This window comes from Chrysemys picta, chromosome 22, assembly GCF_011386835.1.
Source record: "Chrysemys picta bellii isolate R12L10 chromosome 22, ASM1138683v2, whole genome shotgun sequence".
Taxonomy (NCBI): domain Eukaryota; kingdom Metazoa; phylum Chordata; order Testudines; family Emydidae; genus Chrysemys; species Chrysemys picta.
This window is the reverse complement of record NC_088812.1, coordinates 11,408,982-11,435,144: the sequence shown is the minus strand read 5'-3', so window position 1 is coordinate 11,435,144 and position 26,163 is coordinate 11,408,982. Positions and strand designations below refer to the sequence as shown.

The following is a 26,163-nucleotide window of genomic DNA, read 5'->3' as shown; positions in this document are numbered from 1 at the left end:
TTTTTATTGGTATAACACCAAGGGGAAGCACCCCCCGGATGGGAAGGAGGACAGGGGGCTGGATAGCAAGCCTGCCCTGCACTCACCCCACAGCTCCCATCCTGCAGGGCTGGCCCTGACCCCGACCCCCCTCCGCTCCAGGAATTGGGACCCACTGCACAGGATCACAGCCCTACCCCTCTGTGACAGAGGTGGCCAGTCCAAACTGGAGTGGCACTGTCACACAGTGCCTAGTCCCACTGCTACAATGTGAGTGGGGTGGGTACCTCCCCGCCACAGCAGGCCCATGACCAGTCTACAACCTGGTTGTGACCCAGTGTTTGGGAAACACTAAGCAAGGTAAAGGCAAGGTGTATTGCCCACAGGGGTAAGAGAGCTGCTATAGACTCTAGCTGGTGGATGACATGTGTGTGTCATTGGCTTCAGGCTAGCAGACCTGGGTTCAATCCCCACTGCTGACAAGTCATGCAGACAGATCATGTGATGCACAGGAAAAAAATTAGACCAGACTCACCTATCCGAGTTGACAGTAGGAAGAGCCCAGGGTCATTCCAGGTGAGTTCCCAGGGATCAAGGCAGGGCCATTGTCTACAGTACAGGTTCCAGGATCCTGTTTAAGTGTCCCACAGCATTAGGACTTTCCCATTTGACCGTGGAGGCTGCTTCAGTCTGACACCGCCCCTCACCTCCTAGTCTAGTTTATTTTTCCAAGTACCAGCCCATTACCGCTGGTTACTCCTCCTCCACTCCCTTCCTGCTCCTTGTTTGTAGACAGCTATACCCATTGGCCAGGGCTAACTCTTTGTAGGTTACCCACAGCAAGCTGGGTTTGAGAGAGAGTCCAACAGTTTGTGTGAATAAAACAAACTTTAATAATGTACAGCAGAAATTGGACAGCTTGTTCTTATATTAAACACAAGATTTCCTATATTACAATGTATTTACATTTGCATACTGAAGAGGTAAAGTGTCTAAGTGACTATTTTACAGTCCTTTTCTAATAAAATGTACATAGAAAGGGGCAGAGAAGTACCCAGAAAGATCTGTTCTGAAGCCAGAGTACCATCCATTCATCTTGTGTCCAAGACTAGAGGCACAAGCTTTGACCTGAAACCCTTCCTCAGTTTGATCCCATTGATCAACCTGAAACACCTCCCCTGGTGGAACCAGATGCCTAAACCCAATTGTTTTGTTACTGTATGCTGTGAAAACAGCTGGTGTGTTTCACTTCAGACAAGACTGCATTTCAGTGCCGGGCAAAGTGATTCCTAGATTTGCTACAAGTCAGCTAAGTAAGGTTTGCACACCACTCTTGCACAGTTGTATGAAAAGTGCTGTATAAATGCTACATTGTTATTCCCATTTCAGAGGGTCCAGCGAGGGTTTGACTGCTCTTATCTGTACCTATGAACTGAGTGTGTTTCACAATCCTTATCACAAGGTGATACCAACCCCTTCCACCCCACCTCTTCTAGACATTCGGGTCCAGTACAACTCTGGCATGTGCTGTTTGGTATGGTATTGAGGCAGGTACATGTGTGGCTACTGTTGGAGGGTGGCAGAGCGGATCAACCAAGGAATTAAATTGCTGAATTAGTGTCATAAAGAAAGTCTTTGGACAGCTAATGGAACAGGAGACCTTGTGCTCTGGAGGGAGAATTTTCTTAATGCTCATGGGAAGACCAGATGGCAATCCCTACTTATCAGTGTGATGGGCCTCTCTAGGGCAGTTTATTTCAGTTGCTCAGACTTCCGCCCCAGCCCAAGTCTCATCCTAAAGGTCCCGCTACAGTAGCTGAAGAGTCTTGTAGGTATTTTTAAGGCACACACCACCTTGGTTTCTCAATGCAGAAGAAGGGTTCAGTAAGTAACAAGTCACATTGGAGAGGCAGTAATTTCTGGCTGAGAAAGAATCAGAACCAATGAGAAGGGGAAGCTGTACATTCACCAAGCACATATGCTGCCCCACGAACCCAGAGTCTAAGATGCAGACCGCTGCAGACAGGAGACAGCTCTGTCCTGCCTGTCATTTAAAAGCAATGGGAGAATGCAAAATGGCTCCAAACACAATGCAAAAAAGACTCCTCATTTGACGGATCTAAATCACAGATGGGATGGGGGCCCGAGGGAAGAGAGAGACAGTGAGAACAGAAAGTCTGTTAAAAAACAACAACCTGCGAGCCAGAGAAGAGATGAACGCTCAACTTACAGAGCAGGCTCAAGGTTCGAGTAGAAAGTTCCAGTGTAAATTCAGCTGTGTGCATTTGGATTTTTTTTTTCTTTTTTTGCAGTGATTTCTTTACAAACAAAGAGGTTGAGAGGTAATTATAGATTGTTTCTCTTCTCTTATAAAAATTAACAATATTAAAAAAAGTTAAAATCCAGACCCTCCCGATCAAATAAAAAATAATCAAATGCACTCCAGTTAAAAGTTATGGCTTCAGTTACACAGCGCAGATAACACCCTAACCATCACACAACCCAGCCTTCTAATGTTGCCTTTAATGCTGCATTCAGTTCAGACACAGGACTCAGCCCTGGACTATTTCTAACATTCACTAGGCAACAGTCAAATCAATTCTACTTCACCCTGATTGGTTATTCAATTAAAATAAGATTCATGCAGTTACCCCCTCCCTACCCCACCCGAAGAGTTATACACAGCTGCTTCCAGAATATGAGATATTTATATATGTATATTTAAAAGATATACACGTATTTCCAATCCTAGTCGCCAATGGTCAGATCCTGCAGCGTGCCGAGTGCTCCTTGAGAGGTGCTGTGCACAATTGTTTTCGTGGGCACAGATCTTCACAGATCAGACTTTAAATGCTTGGCTCCAAGTTATAGAGTGTTCCTGCCAAAGCCCTTTGAGAGATCCAAGGGTTATGCTCCTAAGAGGCTGATATCCTGCATGTCCCTGTGGCCTGGTCCCCTCCACCCAGGGGTAGCGCCAGCTCCAATCTCTCAGACACGCTTCTTGTCTCCTTTGCATCCCTCCTGCAGATGGCTCCTCTGGCAAGGCAATCCTTTCATACTACCACACATTACAAACCAGGGTTTTCAAAACAGAAGCTTAAATTTCAGGGACAAAAATCAGTACCCGCTTTAAAAAGGAGAGGGATGGCAGTGAGGCAACTTGACAGAAAGTTCCTGCAGCTGGTGTACAACTGGCAGGATAGAGCCCTGCTCCAGGAGAAAGAAGGATCTGGCTGTAAGTAGCCTATTCAAGCTAGATAATGCTCACTACTGGACAGGCAAGGCACCAGCACGCGTAGCTCCGAAGAGGACACTTTGGACTTGCACATGCACAGAAAAACACAAACAGGAATGTGCGAATCTACAAGCAGATAGATACTCTGCACGTCTAAGGGGGACTGAGCAGGCACAGGGCACACATGGCTTTGCACATGCACACACTTGCGCACACACACACACACACACACACACACACACACAAGCAGCCAGTCTGACTTTGAATTTTTCAAGCTCAAAAGAAGGAGCAATGGGTTTATGAAGCCAATGCCTCTGTGTGTCTGTGCCAGTCCCTGGAAAACCTGCAGGTATGGCAATACCACCGTCCCTTTCCCTCCCCACTCCCAGGCCCTGAACGCTTCCCAACGAACGTGCCATATTCACTGGACTACACAGGGATTTCCATCAAAGGAACAAAAGTTATGGTCATGGCAAGAGCCATCCGCACAAATCCCTCTCAAGTCTCCACGCTGTCAGGAGGTGGTTATAAAAGGTTTCCGTTTGTTTCATACCCAAACCAGGAAAAGAACATTTCTTGTAATAGGCTCTGTCCTCCCTGGCTAGCAGCCCATAGGTCACACGGCCTGGTCGGTAGCAGTAGGTTGGGTAGAAACACGAGGTAGTCCTCAATCCCGTCTATCATGGCAGCTTTTGAGCAGCTTCCTCATGCTGCAACTTGTGGGCTAGATCTTCACATCTTCCTGGATGCTGAGCTGAGAGAGTGTTTTCTTAATGCGGAGGGCCGTTAGCCGAGCTGCACCATTGGCATACCAGCACTCGCGCATCATCTTGCCCATCACTCGTAACGCCTAGCCAGGAAACGGAGAGAAACGTCAGCCCTTTCCCTTTCGGAGAGTTCAGTTCCTTCTGCTAACACAGCGGATCAACGCTTTAAAGTGAATCCGATGCTTGTGGAAGGGGCTGGCGTAACTGTGCCAAGACTGAAGCCCTCTGCTTATCCCCAGAATAGGCACCGCATGGGCAGTAGCAATGCAAGCTCCCCATGCTACCCTGCCAGCATACTTCACCCTTCAACTGGAACTGTTTCACCCCATCTGCATAATGGTGACAGCGAGGTCGTTCTGAGCATTACTTAACATTTGTATAATGCTCTGAAAAAGTCAAGCATTAAGAGGTAGAGCAGTTACATTAAGAGCCCAAGAGCAGTTACAGGGTAACAAAGTTCACTCACTATTATTAACGTGGAATTATTAGCCACTCATCCGATTTCCATCATATGCAACGTGGATGGAAAACAATGGATTTGAAACAGACCTGCTATCCAAGTGCTGGGAACACACCTCTGGCCTTCTCCACCGAGTGGAGTGGAAGAGTGACCACCTACTCTCTAGCCTCAGATGGGAACCTCAAGTCTCCACATTCACTTTCCCACTGGACTTCCCCACACTGATTCTGTCCATGGACCCCAAACCCACCCTGGAGGGACCAGTCACTCCTGGCTGGAGTAGGGAAATCCAGCCTCCACGCTTACTGAATTTGGAACTCAGTGTCCAGGACTGACTCTAAACTTTACCTATTCAGTGGGTAGTGCATTTCCTTTAGGCTCAAAGGAAGATGACAACAGATCCTACCTCATAACTCTGCCACCAGTTAGGGATGTTGGGGCGCAGCTTCTGATCACACACAACCTTCCGCATCTCCTCAATGGAGGGGTCAGAGGGCACAAGGTCATAGTATGGGAGTTGATATTCTTCATGGATACCTAGGCATGGGAAGGGAAATTGTCATTCACAGAGAATGGAAATCACTGCCACTCTCACCAGAACCACAATACCCCTGGCCTGGATGACAGGACTTACAGAAGTGAAGAGTCAGCAATTCAGGGAAGCAGAATGCAAGTAACCAAACTGGGATCAGGCGAGGCCACTGGGGTGAGCACCTCCCCTTTCCTGGGAAAAGGGCCAAGATACATGTACTGACCACAAGTGCTCAAGACTTAGTGGATACCAAAGATGGCACTTACAACAACAGGATGCCCATCCCTGCCCCCATCCACTACTATGTGCTAGGACACTGGTTCAGTACTGATTCATAGGGAAGCAACCTATGTACTGAATCAGCAACACCACTTCCTGCTCTAAGGTTTGGCTAAAGAAATAGGTGTGCCACCAACAGCACAGCTACCCATCACCACTCATGTGCCTGGTTTACGAGCAGTCTTGAGTCTCTTCCCCACACTACCACCATCTTGGTGGCCATACTCCTGGGTGACATTGCATTTACCCCTGTGTCCTGGGACTATAGCAATCTCCACGACTGCCTGAAGGACAGGTTATTCTCTCCTAACTTTGGGCCTCAGTTAAGTCAAAGACAAAGGTTGTGGGGTGGGGGAAGGGGGGCAGCAGTGGGGAGAAGAAGCTGAAAACATTACCTCCTGAACTGCACCTACGAGCAATCTCCCAATAGACCAGGCCAAGGGCATAGATATCAGCACATTTAAATGAATCAAAATGCTTCATGTTAATGGTTTCATCCAAGACCTCAGGGGCCATGTATCTGCAGCAAAGAAAAAACAATGTCATTTCCTTGTCAGAGGGACTCTCTGGAAGACCATCAATGATGAATTCTCCATGTTTATTACCAGATACAGTGCTTGGATGCTGCACAGAAGTTAAACAATGAATATAAAACTAAGCCCAATGATGCAGACAGAAGCAGGCACCGTGTTAAGAGAGCAAATAGAACAATCATCCACAGCAAAAACAAAAAGAAAGAGGGGTGAAATAGGGAGACAAGAATGGTCAGAGGTGCACTGAGGCTGGGATGGAGGTGAGGGAGCCTCATAGGCAAGTTCCCTGAAGGAGAGGCCATCTAGCCAACCTCAGCCTTGGAAGGACATAAGCAGAGGGAAGAGGCTTGTGACTGCTCAAGTACCTCAAACCTAGATTATTTATGAATAAATAAAAAAGCCACTAAATATTCTCCTTCGATACTCTGGAAACCCTGCCAATGCCTAAGATAGAAACGCTACCGATCCCCAGTGAGGCTCACACATTTTCTATACCAGTGGTTCTCAACCTATCATTTGTGGGCTGCAGCTTGAGAACCACAGTGCCCACCCCCAAAAAACACCCCACAGTCCCCTATGTCCAGCGCCCCCCGCTCAGAGACCCCTCCACAGAGCAGGGCTAGGCAGCGGGGACCTGAGTCCCTACCCCACAGCCTAAAACCTGGGGATGCTGCAGCACCCCCACAAACCACTAGTTCCCAGTGCCTCCCCTCCCCACAAACCTGCCCAGAGACCCATTCTCCCACACCCTGCAGCACTCACCAGCCCCCTGCTGGCAGGAGCACTCCAGCAGGCTGCCAGACGCTGTCTCCCCTTCAGCTAGCCCTACCCTCTTTCAGACCAGAGCAGCAAATTTTGATATTTGTTTTTTAGCATGCCACACGTGGCCTGAGAACCGCTGTTCTATACCCTCATTCTGATGGCATTGAACCTTGACCAGGAATACAGCTGAGCCCTCTCCCTACCGTTTGGTTCCAACCCTTTGATTTGGTGCAATATCAATGGTGTCGGTAACAGAATCATGCCGGACAGCCAGACCCAGGTCAGCAATGGCACACATGCCGTTCTTCTTCACCAGGATGTTCTTGGATTTCAAGTCCCTGTGTGCAATCCCTGGTTTTCCTGGTGGAGTAAAATAAGTCTCAATAGCAGGATTTTCCTCTCTCACCTTAGTGTATCTGATCAGTGAAGATGAGCTGAACACAGAAAATGGAGGGACTGAGGCGGTCATCAAATCCAGAGTGAATTTGAATCTTAACATCTCTATGCACAGTAGGATCTGCAGCCCTATTCTGCTTCCAGTCTCTTATTTAAATTAAGCTCTGTACCAGTGAAAGGTGCTAAAAACACTAAAGAGCTTCCATTTACCCTCCAAGTACTATTATTTAAACTGCAGCAGACCCTCTGCACCAGGTGTCTCATCCACACACAGACATAATCCCTGCTCTGAAGAGTTTACAATCGGTTTTGCTCTGCCATTGCCTATGCTAACCTCTTCTGTGCTCCCCATCCAAACCAGTGCAGTTAAAGGTGTGTGTGTGCACTAGAGAGAGAGAGACGTGGACACCTGTTTAACAGGAGCTGGACTAAGACTAACTTGTGTCAATGTCACTTGCTCAAGACCAAACTGGCCTAGATTCAGTCCCCAGGTCCTTAAGGCACTTTTCCTCTTTCATTTTATGATTAAATTCCAGCTCTCTCTCAGTACAAGGCGCCTTGTGCATCATACAAGCCCCATATTTCTGTCTTCACCTTTCCTGCTTTAGTCTCTCCAAAGAATGTCTAGTTCATGGTTAGGATACTTTGCTAGCATCCTCTTACCTTGTGTCCCCACAATCTCCATGTGTAGGTGTGCCAACCCGCTGGCAGCAGACAGGGCCAGTTTAATCATCCCCTCAATGGTCACTGTGTATCTGTTGAGGTAATCAAATAGAGAGCCATGCTCATGGTAATCAGAGACAAGCCACAGCTGAGTCCAAGTCCCGTTATCTGCAGCAAGAGAAAAAGGGGAGAGAGCAGCATAACATCAGCACTTACGGTGCATTTTGTTTTTGAACAAACATAGGAAGAGCTGCTAGATTAGACTGCAGGTCAGCAGCCAGTCTGAGCAGACAAGGGAAGAACTGAAAGGCAAAGTGTAATGATTACTTCTAGCACCTTAGTGCTATATATATTTAGTACATTTCCTAAGCAGCTTTTCACAATACCTGTCACTGCTTCAATAGCTTCTACTATGAATGACGCAATGTCTCTGCTAGTGACAGCAGCAATTTTACGGATTCTTCTCAGGCAGAAGGTGAGTTCTGTGGATTAAGCCCATACTCAGGGACAAAGGAAGTGCTGCTAAGCATTTCAGTGCACAGGTCATGTTCTCTATCCCTGTTTCAACTAAGTTAAATTATTAGAATTATTTTGATCTAGCAAATACTTCTATTAACTGGAAACAAGTGAAGAGCAGAACTCACCATGTTAAGAATGTTTTAACAAATAATTTAACTTACATTAAAACATGAAGTCTCCTGAATGCGCTCATGCATTCAACTATATGCAAGCTTCCTTTGTAACAACTTATGTCACACTGACAGACAGCTTTAATAGTTTTTAATGATCGCTGGCTATTTTTATAATTTGGGGAAAAGGATCATAACACTTTACAAATATTTTGATGGCTTTCTTTATCTATTTAATTAAAAAAGTAAATCCTATACTAGAACATGGAACTCTGAGGAACCTATGGCCATTAGTGCTTTGGCTCTGAAGGTTGAGACAGCATTTTTAATTTACCTTTGTTATCTGCAGCAATAAACCCCAAGATGTTCTCATGTCGCAACATGACAGTCTGGTATATTTCTGCTTCCCTAAACCAGGAGCGCTCTTCCCGTGAAGAGAAGATTTTCACAGCCACATCACCTCCACGCCACCTGCCACGCCACACCTCACCAAAGCGGCCTTTTCCAATGATCTCCTGCAGGACAATGGTTCGAGCCACAGTTCGCTGGACAAAGAGTGGCAAACCTGCGGGCAAGAGATTGAAAGATGAATTCAGATGAGGGACACTCAAGAGATGCTACAAGGTTTAGGGTTGTCTGGGTTTGATTTGATTGTATTTAGCAGTCTAAATAAAAACCCAAGATCCACCCGTGGTACCCAAGACCCATATCCCATTCTGCCAGGGATGGAAGCGTTTTGGCCCACAAGTACAAGTTTTCGCAACGAGAAAATGTCACGTCCCTCCCTCAAGAACTGATTTGGGAACGGTGATTGGAAAAGAAGATCATTCTCATCCTTGGCCTTTCTTCCAACATACGAATTAGATTGTTATTGTTCTCTCCCCATTGCCAAGCATTCACTGTCACTGTAAGTCACTGATCACTTCAAGACATTTCTCTGTGAGCTGAGTTTTTATTCAGATCAACAAATCTCTGTGGACAAATACTCTGGAGAACAATCCTGCCCTGTGTTCAGTAACCAGTTATTCTGACTGGATCCGAAGCACTATTCTATATAGGTTCTTCTGCTGCACTCATTAGTCACTATCTGAGCGACCACATGCACGTCGGACCATCTTTGTCAAAAGGAAATAAAACAAATTTCTAACCAAAGTTACCCTAAACCTGCTACAACAACAGGGCCAACAGGTAAGGTCTTTCATCAGCAGTGGCAAATCACCAACAAAATCAAATGGCTAGCCTTCTCTCTACAAGAAAATCAGTAAGTTAACACACTTATACAGACCTAAAAACGTCTCAATGGATTTACACCACAAGAGTCCTGCAATTTCTTAGCTGTTCCAAATCACTTTGGGTCAAGACCTTGCATACCACCTTGTGCTGTGATCCCATCAGCTCTTGTAAGCTGAGCAGAGTCAGTGCTCACAGGGGGAGAGTTCTCGAAGCAACATCGAGAGGCTATGTGTAAGAAGTGGAGAGACAGCAGTAAAATAAGCAACACCACAGCATTTGTTAAGGGGCTATTACACTGCTGTAGGTGCAGTCTTTCAGGTAAGACACAAAGTTGGAGTCCTCACTAGCTCTGGTCATTAAAGATCCCATAGCACACTTCGCACGAGACACAGCATTTAATGCTTATGTCCTGGCCAAATGCCTACTTGGGTAAGTTAGGGTACGTCTTCACTTACCAGAGGGTCCGGCGGCAGGCAATCGATGTTCTGGGATCGATTTATCGTGCCTGGTTTAGACGCGATAAATCGATCCCGGAAGTGTTCGTCGTCGACGCCGGTACTCCAGCTCGGCAAGAGGAGTACACGACATCGACGGGGGAGCCTCCCTGCCGCATCTGGACCCGCGGTAAGTTCGGACTAAGGTACTTCGAATTCAGCTACGTTATTAACGTAGCTGAATTTGCATACCTTAGTCCGAAGTGGGGGGTTAGTGGGGACCAGGCCTTACATTGCAGGGGTAATCTGTGGAGGCAGAATGTTGACAGGATATACAATTCATTTCTTGTCCCAACCTGTTGTGGAACAGTGTTGTGTGCTGTTAAACCACACAATTCCACCCCAGAGAGGATTCACATAAGTGTCCAGGAAGTGAACCTTGTGGGTAGTTCATTTACACATTTCTTGGGGATTCTTTGGGTTGAAAGGTGCTATATAAATGTAAAATCTGTATACTAGTTTCCTAACTGATGCAATTTCAATAAAGAGACTCTGCCATTTCTCCATCCGCTTTGATGGAGATCGTATCATTTGAAAGCTGGTAACCTGTAGATGTGCAGTGAAGTTTGTTAAAAATTCAAAATTAGTTACAGAACCAAACACCAATCACATGAACCAGATGCACTGTATCCTGAGTGAAAGTTCACACCAGAAAGCAGGGACAGCTATATCTGATGTCGCATTTACAGGTAGATGGAATTGTTTCCTGGGTAGGATCTAGATTTTATATACTGAAATCCACAAAGACGACTTTATGTAAATGCCAAATGACTCAATTATGATAGAGTGCAGTATCTCTTATGCATTCTACAGTTCCCATCACCAAAAGTATCCAAGTGCTGATACTGGGCCTCTGGCTTCCCTGTCTAATGTACAACTCAGACTGTACATAAGGAAGGATAGCCAATGGCCTAATATTAGAACAGATACCCTGGTGATGAGCACTTCAGAAGACAGGATTCCATTACAGTTACATGTCATTTATTATTTCCAAAGCAAAAGCAGCTTAGTACCTGAGCCAGAGCCAGAAGTGGAGAGATCATAAACTAGATCTTGCAGAGTCTTATCCTTGGACAGACACATTTCACAAGAGGGATCTTCCATGTCCAACCGCTGACGATTGTGATAAACTCGTTGGTGGTGGTGAAAGACGAAAACCACTACGATCATGATGACAAACAAAAGGAAGACAGGCCCTGCAATCACTGCTACTAACTCCACAGGGCCCCAACTAGACTGAGGTTCATTCTCTTTCACGTGACCTTTAGTGGGAGGAGGGAAAAAACATTTTAAGCACAACCTGATTCCTTTATTTATATTTATATATTATATACACACACCCCTGTAGGCAAGAGTCCCTAACTCCTTCTCTTAGAGCCCGAAGTACTTTAACTCTGTCTCTGGACGTTGTAAAGGACACTCCAAGCAGCAACATTAATTCACTACCTATTGCAAAGCGGAAGTAAACAGGCTGGGTAGGAATAACAGATGAGGAAGGTCATCACTTTTACTGAAACTGCAAGAAGCAGTTGATGACCCCAGTTGAGCGCCCAGTTTAGGGTTTACAATAGTGTATTTTCGGTCATGAAGTGAGACTATATTGGAAAAAAAACTAACCAAACAATCAGAAGACCAGTCTGCAGTGCATCTTCCATCTAAGCACAGAATACACCTCACTTACATGAGGAATGGCAGCTTTGTTTATGGGGGCCCTGTGCACCTCGACTTCCCTTTTATTCCTGCCCAGGAGGCTCCGTCTTGGATTAACCTAGCTTTCTGCCCTAGGCCTGGATGTGTTGCTCCCTCCCAACACAGTCACTACCGCCTAACTTAAGTTCAATGCAAAGCACTCCTTCCCACCTTCCCCTTAAAATAAATTGGTCATCGCCTTCACATAGCACTACAGCTAAAGCATTAAGTTGGCTACCATCAAAGCCAACTTTCTTAATAAAAATTATAGTGAAGGAGGAAGGAATTATCCCCCACGTGTAACAGCTAATGAGTCTTTAAAATCAACAACTGCTGAAGGGTTTGAGCTAAACAGAAAAACAGAGACTTCCCCTCCTATCTTGATGGATGATGGTACCATTCTGCAGTTCATGAGAACCCAGAGAAACTGCCCAGAATGGGGCAGATAAGCAGCCACAAGAGTGCTGACTGAATGGGTTGTTGGGTTTAGTGTGTGGTTGCTGAGCATTACAGGAGGTCAGATTAGACAATGTGGTGGTCCCTTCTGGCCTTGAACTCTGACAAGTCAGATTTCTTCCAGCCCTCTCATTCCAGGACAGGTCTACTTCTATTGCACTCACCCAGAGGTCAAGCATCTCCCTCATTTTACGCTGAATTGTAAAACCACGCCCAGAGCTCATGACAAAGGCGTTTCAGTCCCACAGGAAGCAATTCTATTGCATAAAGAGCAGACTTCAGTACCACTCAATGCCACAAGGGGGATCTTAGACTAGTCCCAGGGACTGCTCCTTATCCTCCGGCCATCCTGGCCTGAGAGCGCTATGCAGAGGCAGGACATCCATGACTGAGTGGCAGCAAGAAATAACTTAATTTTCAAAGGACTGGGGGGCGGGGGGGGAGCGGCACTAGGGGCAATGCTGATGAGGTGGGAGACGTATGCTGTCTTGATCATGTCAAACATTTGAAGATGGGCGAACCAAAGGGGAGATCAGAGAAAATCCAACTTAGAGGCTTCTTCCCACCCTACAAACTGAATGGTGCAATGTGATAATATTTGCCTATATCAGAGGATCTTAAACTGCTTCACAACCCTCTGTGAGGTATATCACCACTATTCCCTTTTTGCTGATGTGAAGGAATTGCCCATATTTACAAAAGCAAGATAGTGGCAGAACTGGGAACAAGATTCAGGAGTCCTGGCTCCCAATCCAGCTCTAACTATTAGACAGTACCCCATCTTCAATGAAATAACAGCGGATTTCTTTACTCACCACTGGGTACCTTTAGGTCAATTTCGTTGCAATAATCAACATAGCAGCAATGTGTGTTCCGCAGATCTTCTGAACTCAGGCAGTAGAAGGGTTTTCCAGCAGGAATCAGCTCTGCTTTAGGGATGCAGGTCCGGATGTGGTGCTCAACTCCGCCCAGGTTGGAGCTGGAGACCATGCAAGCCCCATCTGTTTTGCAGGTGGAGTTTGCTTGATTGCAGTTGGAGCATAAGCAGATCAAAGCTGCAGAAATCAGGACACAGAAACCTCCTTGAAACCGACCAGAGTCGTGAGCAGGGAAACTCATCCACCATTGGGGTAGGACTGATCATTCTACGGCTTTGCCGAGACAGAACTGGCTCTAAAAGGGACCGATAATATTTGCTGAATGTTTCAGACAAAGAATAAGGCACTAGGGAACAGAGGGTTGTTTTAGGAAGGCAGTGGGGATTATAGATTTCCCCATCCCCCTCTAGTTCCATAACACAAAGCCACCAATGATAATCTGATCAACTTTCAGGCCATGCAATAGATCAGTGGTGGCCAACCCGAGCCTGAGAAGGAGCCAGAATTTACCAATGTACATTGTCAAAGAGCCACAGTAATACGTCAGCAGCCCCTCATCAGCTCCCCCACTCCCCAACCCCAGCGCTTCCCACCCACTGGCAGCCCCGCTGATCAGCACCCCCCCACACACACACACCCCTCCCAATCAGCTATTTCATGGCGTGCAGGAGGCTCTTGGGGGGGGGGGGTAGAGAGAGGGCACAGAAGGCTCAGGGGAGGGGGAGGGAAGGGGTGGAGTGGGAGCAGGGCCAGGGGTTGAGCAGTGAGCACCCCCGGGCACATTGGAAAGTTGGCGCCTGTAGCTCCAACCCTGGAGTCAGTGCCTATACAAGGAGCCGCATGCGACTCTGGAGCCACTGGTTGGCCACCCCTGCAATAGAGAACATGTTTTCTGTAGCTGAATGCAGTGGCCACTGAACAATGCTGGAGTCTGCCAATGTGAATTAGACCAGTCCAGCCCCCACCCCATAATGAGGCACTTAAAAAGAAGGTAAGAAATTATAAATGGTGCGTAAAATCTGAAAGGTGAGGGTCTTAGAGGGCAACCATCCTGCCAATTCAATTTCCTGACAAATAGAGTCATGATGGCTGGGCCTCTGTCTTAATTGCTAACAAGGGGGGACTGAAAAATTGGGTCTGTTTTTCTGGTAGCATCTAATTATTAAGCCATTCCCCTCTTCATGAGTCAAGGTTCAGAAATAGTTTTTCTAATTAAATTTATTATTCATTAAAGACAGTGCTGGAGTCAAGACCGGTCAATCCTTAGAATAGGTTCTGCACCAAGGCATACTTCTCCACCAATTTGTTCCAAACCTGACCCGGGGGTGGGGGAGAGCCACACTAGGGCTGAGAATAAGTTCAGTGCCCTTAGTTCCTGAGCCTCCACTGAGATTACAAACTAGCGTCCCAACTGTAACATGGATATCCATCCACTACCGAGTCGACTGAGACTCACCATCTTATTTCACAGACAATTGTTCGGTGATTTAACATATGGTTTCCTAACCAAGATTGGATTCAGATCAGTGACGAGAGGCAAAAAGCTCTGCATCCCATTCATGTTCTCCTGAGCCAGTCAGTTCTTCAGTAGCCGCTTTCTGATTTGACAGACTATCTTGGGTTAAATAAATTTCTGGTTTCTTGCTATCGATAAAGATCCCCTTCACTCTTTACCCAAACAAACTCCAAAGACAGATTTTCATATCTCAGCCTCCCAGCTGTCATCATTTCTCTCTCAAGCTGCCTGAAAATCTGCAGCCAAATCCTTAGCCAATGCCATGCTAGGAAACAAAGGGAATTTAACCATGTTAGGGAGAAGGGTGGGAACCGTTTAATATCATGTACTACTTTCTTCAGCTTTCATCAGATCCCCATCTCCCTGGAGGGATTCAGAAACATGTACATACCCGCTGCAGAGATGGTTTTTAAGGCAGAAAGTTTAAAGTAACATTTAAAGTATATAAATGAGAGCAGCGGTTACCTGTCCCCCACTCAAACAGACTTGGAGGAATTTGCTGTTGATTTTCTCCCCCACTTTACAAATATTGTGGATGAGAAAAGTCACCACATTGGACTACACTTCACTTTCCACGCTCCAATGTCAGTCACCTTCCTGAGGTGTCACTGGAACTCACAGCCTTCAGTTATACAATCTTGGGGGATGAACAGATTTAACAAGCCAAGTAGGTCAAGATTAGGTCAGTATTTGGATGGAAGACAGCTAAGAAAATCCAGGGTGCTGCAAGAAGGATCTCCTCCTCTTGAATCAGCACTGACCCCAAAGCTCCAATGTAGTGGACAAGAATACAGAACAGGTCCTGATCACTTGTGGTCATGATAATTTCATGACACATTGAGCCAGCATCCTGGCTAAATCATAATTTGGATAATTACATTAGAAGTCCCTCTATTTTCCCTGAAGTGTCAAGAGGACACTGTTAATTTCCTCTTTCAAACTGTTGCTGTGAGCTATTAAACAGCTGTCATATTCCACCTCAGAGGCAGCTGTAGCAATTTAGATAAATTAAACTGGATACTGATTTTGTGTGAACCAAGAACTATACAATGTAAAATAGTACAAGAGATTGAAGACCAGTTAAATACTAAAAACAGATGATAAAAGTAAATTTTCTTCCCAAGAGCACTTCATAAGTGGTAAACATAACTTAGTATTTCTGTTCTGGGTCTAGCACAGACAGATATCCACAGGCCTCATTTCTATTTTGGGAGTGGGAAAGAGAAACTGAAGACAAAGACTGGACTATTCTGAGATGGGCAAGAAGCACCCTTTCTAGAATATGCTGCTGAAAGGGGACCTGCTTTTATTATTAAAAAAGGCAAAACAATCGCTAAGGCTTGGCTTGACAAAACAACTTGAGTTCCTGATCTTCATTTTCCACCGCTCATTAGAATAGGGTCTCATTCTAAATGAATCGCTAATGATGCTGGCCAAGATTTGTCCACATGCTGTTGTGTGCTGATTGTCCAGCTTGGCTGCAAACCTCCTCACCAGAGATGGCTGTGCATTTTAGTGGCACATGACATGAAGGGATTCTTGTGTTTGCATCTGGGAACCTATAGAATAAAAGGAGCAGTACGAGAGTAAGGGAAGTTATTTCTCAGTGAACAAATGTACATACTTTATTGCACCTTTCATTAGAGGACCTCAAACTTTGCAAACATTCAGCTTCACAATCCCTACGCAGCAGATGACCTTTAACTCCATTTTATAGAAAAGTAAATGGAAGCAAAATGCCCCAGACCACACAGCAAATCAGTGCCAGAACTGGGAATAGAATCTGAAGTCCAATTCCTACCCCCTGTTCCAAACATTATACTACTTCCCCTTCCTAACTGTCTGAATTGCTCTCTTCTTCTCTTTTATGAAGAAGTCCAGTACTCGCATGTATAGACACATGCAGCTACCCTAGAGCAAAATGGCCAGCTAGAACATCGTTCTTCTGCAAGTGCCCCATACTGGACAACTGTAGGAGCTGCAGCAAGAACGGCTCAGATGCTGTTTTCCAGGGCCTGGGCAATTGGCTGTTTTCCAGGGCCTCTCTGCGTCGATGCCTGGAGGGAAATAGGGGAATTAAGGGACGCCAGCACAAACAGAATTACAAAGGCAACTCGTGCAGTTCTAGCATTTCAAGTTCTGATTAACCAGAAGGGAAAGTTCTTCCTACATCAATAAAAACAGAAGCAAAACCCAGTATTTCTAAAAGAAAAACGACAATTCTTTCCCCTTGGAGAGTGTTCAAAACCCAACAGGTATTTGAAAGCTGAACACAAGCTCCTTTCAAAGCAAGATTCTGAGAGCAGCTGGGGATGTTTGGGCAAGTCAAAAGGAGAAATGACTGAATAAAAGAAATTTTCACACTAACAGCTATCTTTTTCTGAAGAAAAGGCTCTTATTGGGCAAAATATATAATCTACTTAAATAGAAGAATTGAGTGGGCTAAAGAAAATTGACTGGACAAAAGAAAACAAAACGACAGTTCACACAATTGGTGTCTTTAGTTCCACTAAAGTGCCTAGGGATGAGTTTGCATGAAAGGTGCTATAGAAGTTGGCAGTGGATTCTGTTATAGCTGTTCAGTACACTGTCTTTTTGACATTCTGCTCAAAGACAAACCCAACCCTAAAGAAGCTGTTTAAACAAGTGTAACATTAAGCTGCAGAACCTCAGAATGAAAGCTTTGTTCTCACTCTAAAAGATAGATCAGATCTGGATTTATGCTGAAGTGAACTGTCACTGTGATTTAATCCAAAGCTGAATGCTGGTGGTCATGACATCAATTGAAGGGGTGGGGGAGCTCCTCCAGTTCTATCCCTATTTTTTTTTTTTTAAATTGCACACGGGCAGTCAATCAACACTGCCACAGGAAGATTTAGAAGAGAGTTAAGGAATCCTCCCTTTTTATCACTTGGTTTATGAAAGGAATTTTAATCAGAGCTATAGCAGCACTGCTGGGACTGATGGGCTCTGAGCAACAGCTCTCCTCTTCTCAGGAGGACTGAAAGATCTAGGCAGAATCACCACCACCACCACCCTGGAGATAGAAAGATGGCAGATGATACCAGGCTGGGAAAGGTTGCAAGCACTTCAGAGGACAGGATCAGAATTCAAAGTGATCTTGACAAACAGGAGAAATGGTCTGAAATAAACAGGATGAAATTCAACAAGGACAAATGCAAAATACTACACTTAGAAAGGAATAATCAATTGCACAAATACAAAATGGGAAATGACTGCCTAGGAAGGAATACTGCAGAAAAGGATCTGAGGGTTAGAGATCAGAAACTAAATGTGAGTCAACAATGTAATACTGTTGCAAAAAAAGCAAACATCATTCTGGGATGTATCAGCAGGAAGTTGTAAGCAAGACAAGAATTCTTCTACTTTACTCAGCACTGATAAGGCCTCAGCTGGAGTACTGTGTGCAGCACTGGGCACCACACTTCAGGAAAGATGTGGACAAACTGGAGAAAGTCCAAAGGAGAGCAAGAACAATGATTAAAGGTCTAGAAAACATGACCTACAAGGAAAGAGTGAAAAAATTGGGCTTGTTTAGTCTGGAGAAGAGGAAGGGGGGACACTAACAGTCTTCAAGTGCTGAAAAGGTTGTTATAAAAAGGAGGGTGATAAGTTGTTCTTATCCACTGAAGACAGGACAAGTAGTAATGGGCTTAAATTGCAGCAAGGTAGATTTAGGACTCTATCCCGAGCCCTGAACCCACCAAACCTAGCTGAATCCCGCCATGTGAGGGTCACTCCATCCCCACTACCCAGCCCGCTTACTTATACCCATGACTGTCTCTACTTCCCGTATGGGTGATAGACCCTCACCGCTTATAGACTGTTTCCTGATCCCGCCCACCGGTTACCCACCTCTCATTGGGGACATTGCAGTCTGTATATACTATGTGTGCTGCCCAACCCCAAAACACCAACATACCCCTATACTCTGTATGTTACCCCCAATGACCAATAACTGACGCTTCAAATTTTCTGTATCATTTATTTTTTAAATATTCTCTAATAAAATTTAAAACTTGACTGTAAGGGTCAAGCACTGGAACAAAATACCTAGGGAGGTTGTGGAATCTTAATCACTGGAGGTTTTCAAGAACAGGACAGACAACTGGCAGGGATGGTCTACATAATACTTAGTCCTACCGCAGTGAAGGAACTGAAATAGATGACCTACTAAGGTCCCTTTGAGTCCTACATTTCTGTGATTTTATGGGCAGCAGTAGTGCCATCCCTGGTATTGGCAGGATTGTTTTGTCAATCCTGCCAACTGGTCTACTCTACTTTTTTACTAATGTAGTTCTACCAAGGAGAGGGCTAGTGTAGACAAGGCTCTTGCAGCATTTTAATAAGGATGTCATTTAACCCTTCTCAGATCAATCTACATAACACAAGGGCTAACACACCAGCAACCACTGGAACCTTATCTACTCTAGAATGCCTACTAAAAGAATTAAGCCTCACAGTATCTGTATGAGGTAAGCAGGCCACCCACACCAGCAAACAGACACACAGAGGCTAAAGTTGACCTGCAAAGAAAACAACAGTTTGCGCCCTCTGTTACTTCTTTATATTTTATGATTGAGAGGCATGTATGCATGCACGCACATCGGAAAAAGAAATAAGTGCCTTTCAGGCCTTCACTATACACTACAATGAAACAGAAATGGGACACAAAATCAATGTGTCACCTGTAAATGACTTGCCCAAGGTCAGACAGTGAGTCCACTGCAGGACTAAGAACCGAATCCATCTTTCCAATCTGCCAGTCCCATGCATAAATTGCTAGACACCCATCTGTGTCATGCATGGGGCAGGATGACAGTGGCTGCAAGTCTAGGGGCTGTTCAAGGACACAATGAAGGTTTCATTCTCAAAACATAAGGACAAGGGATACTCAAGACTAATCTAACAGATTGCGAAATTGACTACACATTGCTAAAACCCAGTGTTCAAATCAATAAGAGACAATTATGCCAGATAAAATTTTGGTCACTGTCATCAAGTTGGCCAGACCTTGTTAAAGTTAAACAACTAGGCAGAAGACTTTTTGTTGTTTTAAATTTAAGAGTACAGAAAATCAGTCTAAAAATCAGGCTCACGTCCATGCTAGTTCCTGATACATCCCACTACTTTCATCCTGACCATTGCAACTCTCTTTGCCCAGAGCAACTGGCATTACCAAGTCCAAGTTCTAGAGTCTGGTAGGTACAGAATGCTGCTGCTCACCCTCTCTCTCATATTAAGAAACAGTAGCACAGCACTGTCGATTCTCAAGCCACTTCACTTGTTCCACAATAGAACTTAACTCTGAAACAAATAACCCATGTACCCATTCCAGTTACTTCACAGATCTTGTTTCTTTACTCCTCCAGCAAGTGTGTCCCTCTGTTCTACCACACAATGACGACAGGATTGGTGCAAGAGCTTTCTCTTCAGATGATGCCACCATTTGAAACAGCCTTCCTACATCTTGGTGCCTCAACAACTTTCCATCTACTTCCAGATCTCATCTGCAAATGTCTCTTGTCCCTTGCCGTTATTTCTTAAATCTGCTTTCCAATTGCTATTAATTTTACATTTTTACTTTGTAACCACTAGTTAATGCTGAAATCATTTTCTGGATAATATGAAAAAATTTGTAGAAACTAGAAGTTACACTAGAATCAATTAAGTTAGAAATAAAAAGGGCCAACCAAAAAATTGAGCGCATATGACCCCCAGAAGCTGGCTACAGTACTCTGACAGAGGCTGAATTGGATATTAAAGCAATACTACTGAATGGAAAACATACAGGGGAAAAAATGCAGTCAACATGCACTTTCTATTACAGTGAGCAGTTGTCACTGTGCAGTACCAACCTCTATTACACAAAGTGACAGCCTCTGAGTGGATTGACTTATTTCAATTCACTTCTTTAAAATGCATTGTTATTTGAATACATTGAATGTTAATTAAAATAAGGCCTGATGTCTCTGATTGCTGTTCTTCAAGTCAGAAAACGAATGCTGGATCTGTGTTCCCACCCCCCACCCCCACTCTAGCCTTGACACCTGTTTAACTAATTTTACATTTTTAAAATTTGTTATGAGAACAATAAATTTAATTAAGCCCAAATCCGTGCTTCAGTATTAGGAAAGCTTCTTCTAAAAGTCAATTCTATAGCAAACCAAAGATGTTCATCATTCACTGACAGTTATTGATGTGATATATTAAAAATATTGTTTATCGTTGTAAGTAGGCCCAGAGGCTTAGGCAACAAGCATGTGTCTTGTGAGTAAATAAAAAGGTTATTGCTGAAATAACTAGGACCAAAGAGCCATCCCACCACTGCACATCTATCCACACTCCATGACTTGACTTACAATATTTACTATTAGTGGGGGTTTCGATCACAGAAATTCCCTCATCACAGCTTACTCCACTGGAATGCACAAACAAAAGAGAACTTAATTATCTTGTTTCACTCAGATAACTACTCCCTGGATACAGGGAGAGAAACCATTCCCACTAGCTGACACCCTGTGAACTTTGTTTGCTATTACAGAACTGACGTTTCACTTTACTCCTTTCGCAACACTGGCTTCCGGTGTATCCACTGCTGGCAACAGATTATGTACCCAGAGAAAAAAAAAAAGTCTGAGTCGTCTGGCCAAGTGGTTTAAAAGAGTTCATGAATGCCTGTTGGCCAGTTTTTAATTTCCAGTTAGAAAAAAAAAAAATCTTTCTTTGAGAGTTCTAAAACATGAATTATGTACCATTCAGAGCTAGTCTGATTTAATTGGGTAAATATATATTTTAAGCAGGTGTTAGTCACAGGATCTACCTGTGGAAGATTGTTGACTGCAGAACATTTTAGTGCTTTATTGAAAGGAAGCAAACAAAAAAATCCCACATAACGCTGTACTAGAGATAACCAGGGAGGGAGGAGGAGGGTGTTTTGTAAGTCTTATTTACTAATGCATATAGCACTTTAAAGCTGTTAGACTCTCAAGTAAAACACATATAGGGTGCAACAGAAAGCTTCTGAGACCTTGTTTGTTAAGGCACACCGAGTTTACATAATGGCTTCTTAAGCAGCAAACAGCCTTAGATCTACACTCCCGGCCATTTCTTATTCCACCCAGAAAGACTGTCTCCTATAATCTTTTTATGCTGTTCTACAGAATTAGTTGCTTGTTCACATAACTATCCTTCCACAAACACCAGGACCTACTCACACCTTCTTCCCTGTCCACAAGTCCATACTGCACTAACACCTTTCACACACAGTATGAATGAAAATACAAAAGATGCTTAATGGAAACATTAGCCAGCTATACAAAGTACAATATCAAAGCTACAGATAATCAGGTTAATTTCCACAAAACACAGGAAGTCAATTATCCATTTCCTGTTTATTTTTATATGCACAAACTTTAGGAAGATGCAAGATGAAGATTTCAGAACAGAACTGAGAGGGGAACCTCACCTAGACCTTTGACGGATTTCAAAGAGGGTGGCTTACGCAAATTTCTAAGGCTATATGTCATTCTGAGTTTAAAAAAGTTCATATACCTATCCTCTACCCAAGTGCATCTGTATTAACAGCAATTTAATCAGAAATGTCAAATACATTATCTGCTGCTTCACCGGCTAGCAACACACATCTGAGCCACTAAAGACCCAAAGTTATACAATCTGACATAGGTAAAATAAGCTGTGGGTCTCAATTCTCATTGGACTCCTATTCAAATTACTGTACACAAGCAGCTATCCCTATTAACATTCTTGTGGGCAATTTTCCAGAGGCCAAGGACTGAATGGGCCATGAAGAAGCAGCTATCCTCTGCCCCCAGCTTAGAGGCAGCCAGGGCTGAGGCAGATAGGCAGGAAAGCTACTACTAGACTAACTCAGTGAATAAATAGAAGGAAGGCATCAGTCTTCAGCCTAATCAAGCTGATGCCTTTCACCAGCACAAGTTTCAGTTTGTTATTTTTTAAATCAAAACAGCAGCACTTGGCTTTAAGTAAAAGGATCCCCACAGGTTAAAAGAAACAGTAATACCTGATAAAACCACACAGAAACAGCAACTGAGAATAGGTTTCCTCCAGCCCCATAGTGAACATTTACAAGTGTTGCAGTACTGGAAGTGGTTTGGAAGCTTCTGGCCTCCTCTACAACGGTACCATTCCTCCACAATTACTGGGAGCTGGTCCCCAGTAGTGTGAGGCTTTGGAAAGGAGCCATTTTAAAATATAATTCAAGGGAAATAATATTAAAACCTCTGACTTTAATGCCTAAAAAAATAAAGATGCTGTGCACCTTAATTTGCATAACAATCAGACCACCCCACACATTCTGCACAGACTCTAGTCTAGAGGAACATAGTGGTACTCCCAGATACCAGCACCCCTCCCTCTACTCATGCATCAATCCTGACGGGTCACCAAGCAGACCCAGGTATAAATACATGAAAAGACACACTTGGTAAGGCAACTCACATCTTTTCATATATTTATACCTGCTCCTGTATTTCCACTCCATGCATCTGATGAAGTGAGTTGTAGCCCATGAAAGCTTAAGCCCAAATAAATTTTTTAGTCTCTAAGGTGCCACAAGGATGCCTCATTGTTTTTGCTGATAAAGACTAACACGGCTACCACTCTGAAACCAAACAGACCCTATAAACCAAGGCAATACAAGCCCTGGAAATTTCATAGATCAAAGAGAGAGACAATTTTGAGACACCACTAGCCAACAATATGAGGTAGAAGGAGTCTCCTACTCACAAATATCTGTCCGCTGAGGACAAGAGAATCCATCCCCTGCACAGCTCCCCAAATTCCCCTATTCTCTAAAGAGGGTGATCCCTCTGGTGAAGCATTTTTCCACACCCTTAATGAAGATTACCATGGGAGATTTGGGAGGCTGAGTCCCGTAAGTCTTCATTTCCCTTCTGTGCTTCTAGAGACGCAAAAGGAGTATTCCAAACCTCCCCACCACAAAGAGGAGAACCTACACCTTCATGGAAGGTCCCTCAACACACACACACACACACACCCTGTGACACATCCAATTCCCCTATCACCTACCTAGGCCATGTAGCTCCCCAAATTCTCCCTTGCAAAGTACCCTCAGTCCCCACAGCCCATCAGTCTCCTGCCAGCCTCTCAGAGAGTGGGTTCCAGTCTCCTCCTAGCCCTGCACCTCCCTAACCGCCATGAGAATTGGGCTCCCGCCACTCAATACGGTATCTGCCCAGCCTCTCGGTCCCAGCCCCACGGCTCACCTATGAAAGTTAAGCCAAGGCCCCCAATCCCTTCCTCCCACAGCCATGCCCCCCGCCCCAAGGCAACAGACCCCAGGCGCTCCCACCCAACCCTCCCTGCCACCCCCCCCCAGGCAATACAGACCCCAAGCGCCCCCCACCCAATTCTCCCTGCCACCCCCCCCCAGGCAATACAGACCCCAAGCGCCCCCCACCCAATTCTCCCTACCACCCCCCCCAGGCAATACAGACCCCAAGCGCCCCCCACCCAATTCTCCCTGCCACCCCCCCCAGGCAATACAGACCCCAAGCGCCCCCCACCCAATCCTCCCTGCCACCCCCCCGGCAATACAGACCCCAAGTGCCCCCACCCAATCCTCCCTGCCACCCCCCCCAGGCAATACAGACCCCAAGCGCCCCCCACCCAATCCTCCCTGCCACCCCCCCCAGGCAATACAGACCCCAAGCGCCCCCCACCCAATCCTCCCTGCCACCCCCCCCCGGCAATACAGACCCCAAGCGCCCCCCACCCAATTCTCCCTGCCACCCCCCCCAGGCAATACAGACCCCAAGCGCCCCCCACCCAATCCTCCCTGCCACCCCCCCCCCCCGGCAATACAGACCCCAAGCGCCCCCCACCCAATTCTCCCTGCCACCCCCCCCGGCAATACAGACCCCAAGCGCCCCCCAATGCTCCCCCCCAAGGCAACACCGACCCCAGGCGCCCCCCCATCCCCCCAGTTCACAGCCCCCCCAGCATCCCTCGAGTGCCCCCGGCCCCTACCCCCGCCACTGCCCCCCAGGGAAGATGGCGTCAATCCCGCACCCCGACAGGGGCCCCCAGGTGCCGTGCAGGTGGGGCCCCCCCCCGGCGGCGGGCCGCCCCCACGCCTGCCCCCGAGCCGCCATGCTGCTCCCGCGGCCCGACCCGGCCCCCGCGCTCACCCCGGGCTCCCCCGGGCCCGCCCAGCAGCAGCAGCAGGAGCAGCGCGAGCGCAGCCGCCGGCCGCGGCGAGCGCGGGAAGGGGCAGGCAGCGCGAGCCGACTCCGCCATAGCAACCGCCGCAGCCTCGCTCCCGTCCGGGCCCGGCCAGCGCGAGACACCGAGCGCGAGCGAGCGAGCAGCGCCGCCGGGGCCGCCGGGCCTTAAAGGGGAGGGGCCGAGGGAGGGGCCGCGTCCTTAAAGGGGGGGACTAGGAAAGCAGCTGTCCGCCGACAGTAAACAGAGCACGGCTAGGGCAATGGCCTTAGGGTGGAATGAGCTGCTCCGTGTGCGCGCGGATGGGGGGCAGTGGGTGTGCAAATGCACATGGGGTGCCAAAGGGTGTGCAATGGGTAGGCAAATGTACGAGGGGCGGCAAGGGGTAGACAGTGTGTGTGTGTGTAAATGGACATTGAGGCGATGGGTGTGCAAATATACACGAGAGCGTGTGTTCAGATGCACATGGGCGTGCAAATGTACACGAGAGTGTGTGTGTTCAGATACACACGCGGGTGTGCAAATGTACACAAGAGTGTGTTCAGATGCACATGGGTGTGCAAATGGACAAGAGAGCATGTGTTCAGATGCACGTGGGTGTGCATGAATATGGGGGCATGTGTTCAGATGCACATGGGTGTGCAAATGCACATGAGTGTGTGTTTGTGTTCAGATGCACAGGGGTGTGCAAATGAATATGGGGCCCATGTGTGTGCACATGGTGTACAATGGTTGTGAAAATGCATGCTGGGGCAATGTGTAGTCATGTGTATGCAGTACACCCAGTGGAGAGCCAGTGTCCTTATACATGACATGTGTATGGTGTACTGTTACATGCAGTGTAGTGCAGGAGAAGCCAACGCCATTCTGTGTGCAGTGCACATGGAGTAGTGTGCTGTGTTTGTGCAATGCACATGGGTGTTACGTACTAACTGAGAAATATACCTGGAAAGAACTAGAGTCATGTGTACAAAGAGGGAGAGGAGCGATGGGGCACACACAGGCATGCAATGCACATAGGGAAGGCCGTGTACAACGTGGGCAATACACAGGGGGATGCATCGATCATCTCTGCAATGCATATGGGGCAAATCTGCATATCCCATGTCCTTGGAGGGAGTCAATGTGACCATATGCAATACAGGTGGAGAGGATCCCACTGTGGTTGTACCTGAAGGTACAACCATTACAATGCATTACAGACACAGTAATACTCTATTCCCCCCCCCACACACACACTGCATTGCAGACCCAGTGATACTGAATCCCCCCGCCCTTGGCCAGAAAGGCTATTTTCAGACCCCATCATGCAGCAAACCTGGCAGGGGAACATGCTAAATGCAGGCAAACTCAGCAATATGAGCCTAGGCTGGCTGGCTGGACATCCCAGACCATTCCATTGCTACCCCAGAGA

At 46.1% G+C, this 26,163-nt stretch overlaps 1 protein-coding gene across 2 annotated transcripts; it reads right to left on the bottom strand.

The window, feature by feature from the left end:
* Positions 1-848: 848 nt before the first annotated feature.
* Positions 849-24,925, bottom strand: ACVR1B (activin A receptor type 1B). Of its 2 annotated transcripts, none has more exons than XM_005308393.5 (9): positions 24,716-24,925; positions 12,923-13,162; positions 10,976-11,224; positions 8,570-8,800; positions 7,607-7,774; positions 6,751-6,907; positions 5,648-5,772; positions 4,848-4,978; positions 849-4,064 (listed from the first exon to the last, which is right to left on the bottom strand). In XM_005308393.5, the coding sequence occupies exons 1-9, from the start codon at positions 24,822-24,824 to the stop codon at positions 3,939-3,941; spliced, it is 1,536 nt and encodes a 511-aa protein (XP_005308450.3). In that variant the 5' UTR covers positions 24,825-24,925; the 3' UTR covers positions 849-3,938. The 2 variants fall into 2 exon arrangements, with proteins under 2 accessions (XP_005308450.3, XP_005308449.1); XM_005308392.5 differs by lacking the exon at positions 24,716-24,925 and adding an exon at positions 14,442-16,344.
* Positions 24,926-26,163: the final 1,238 nt, after the last annotated feature.

Excerpts from the sequence above, each read along its gene's own strand:
- ACVR1B (XM_005308393.5), bottom strand. The coding sequence starts at position 24,824 with ATGGCGGAGTCGGCTCGCGCTGCCTGCCCCTTCCCGCGCTCGCCGCGG. Across the intron at positions 8,801-10,975 it reads CACTTCTGGCTCTGGCTCAG|GTTTGCCACTCTTTGTCCAG; the intron begins GTACTAAGCTGC and ends TCTTGCCCGCAG. Across the intron at positions 5,773-6,750 it reads CAAAGGGTTGGAACCAAACG|ATACATGGCCCCTGAGGTCT; the intron begins GTAGGGAGAGGG and ends TCTTTGCTGCAG.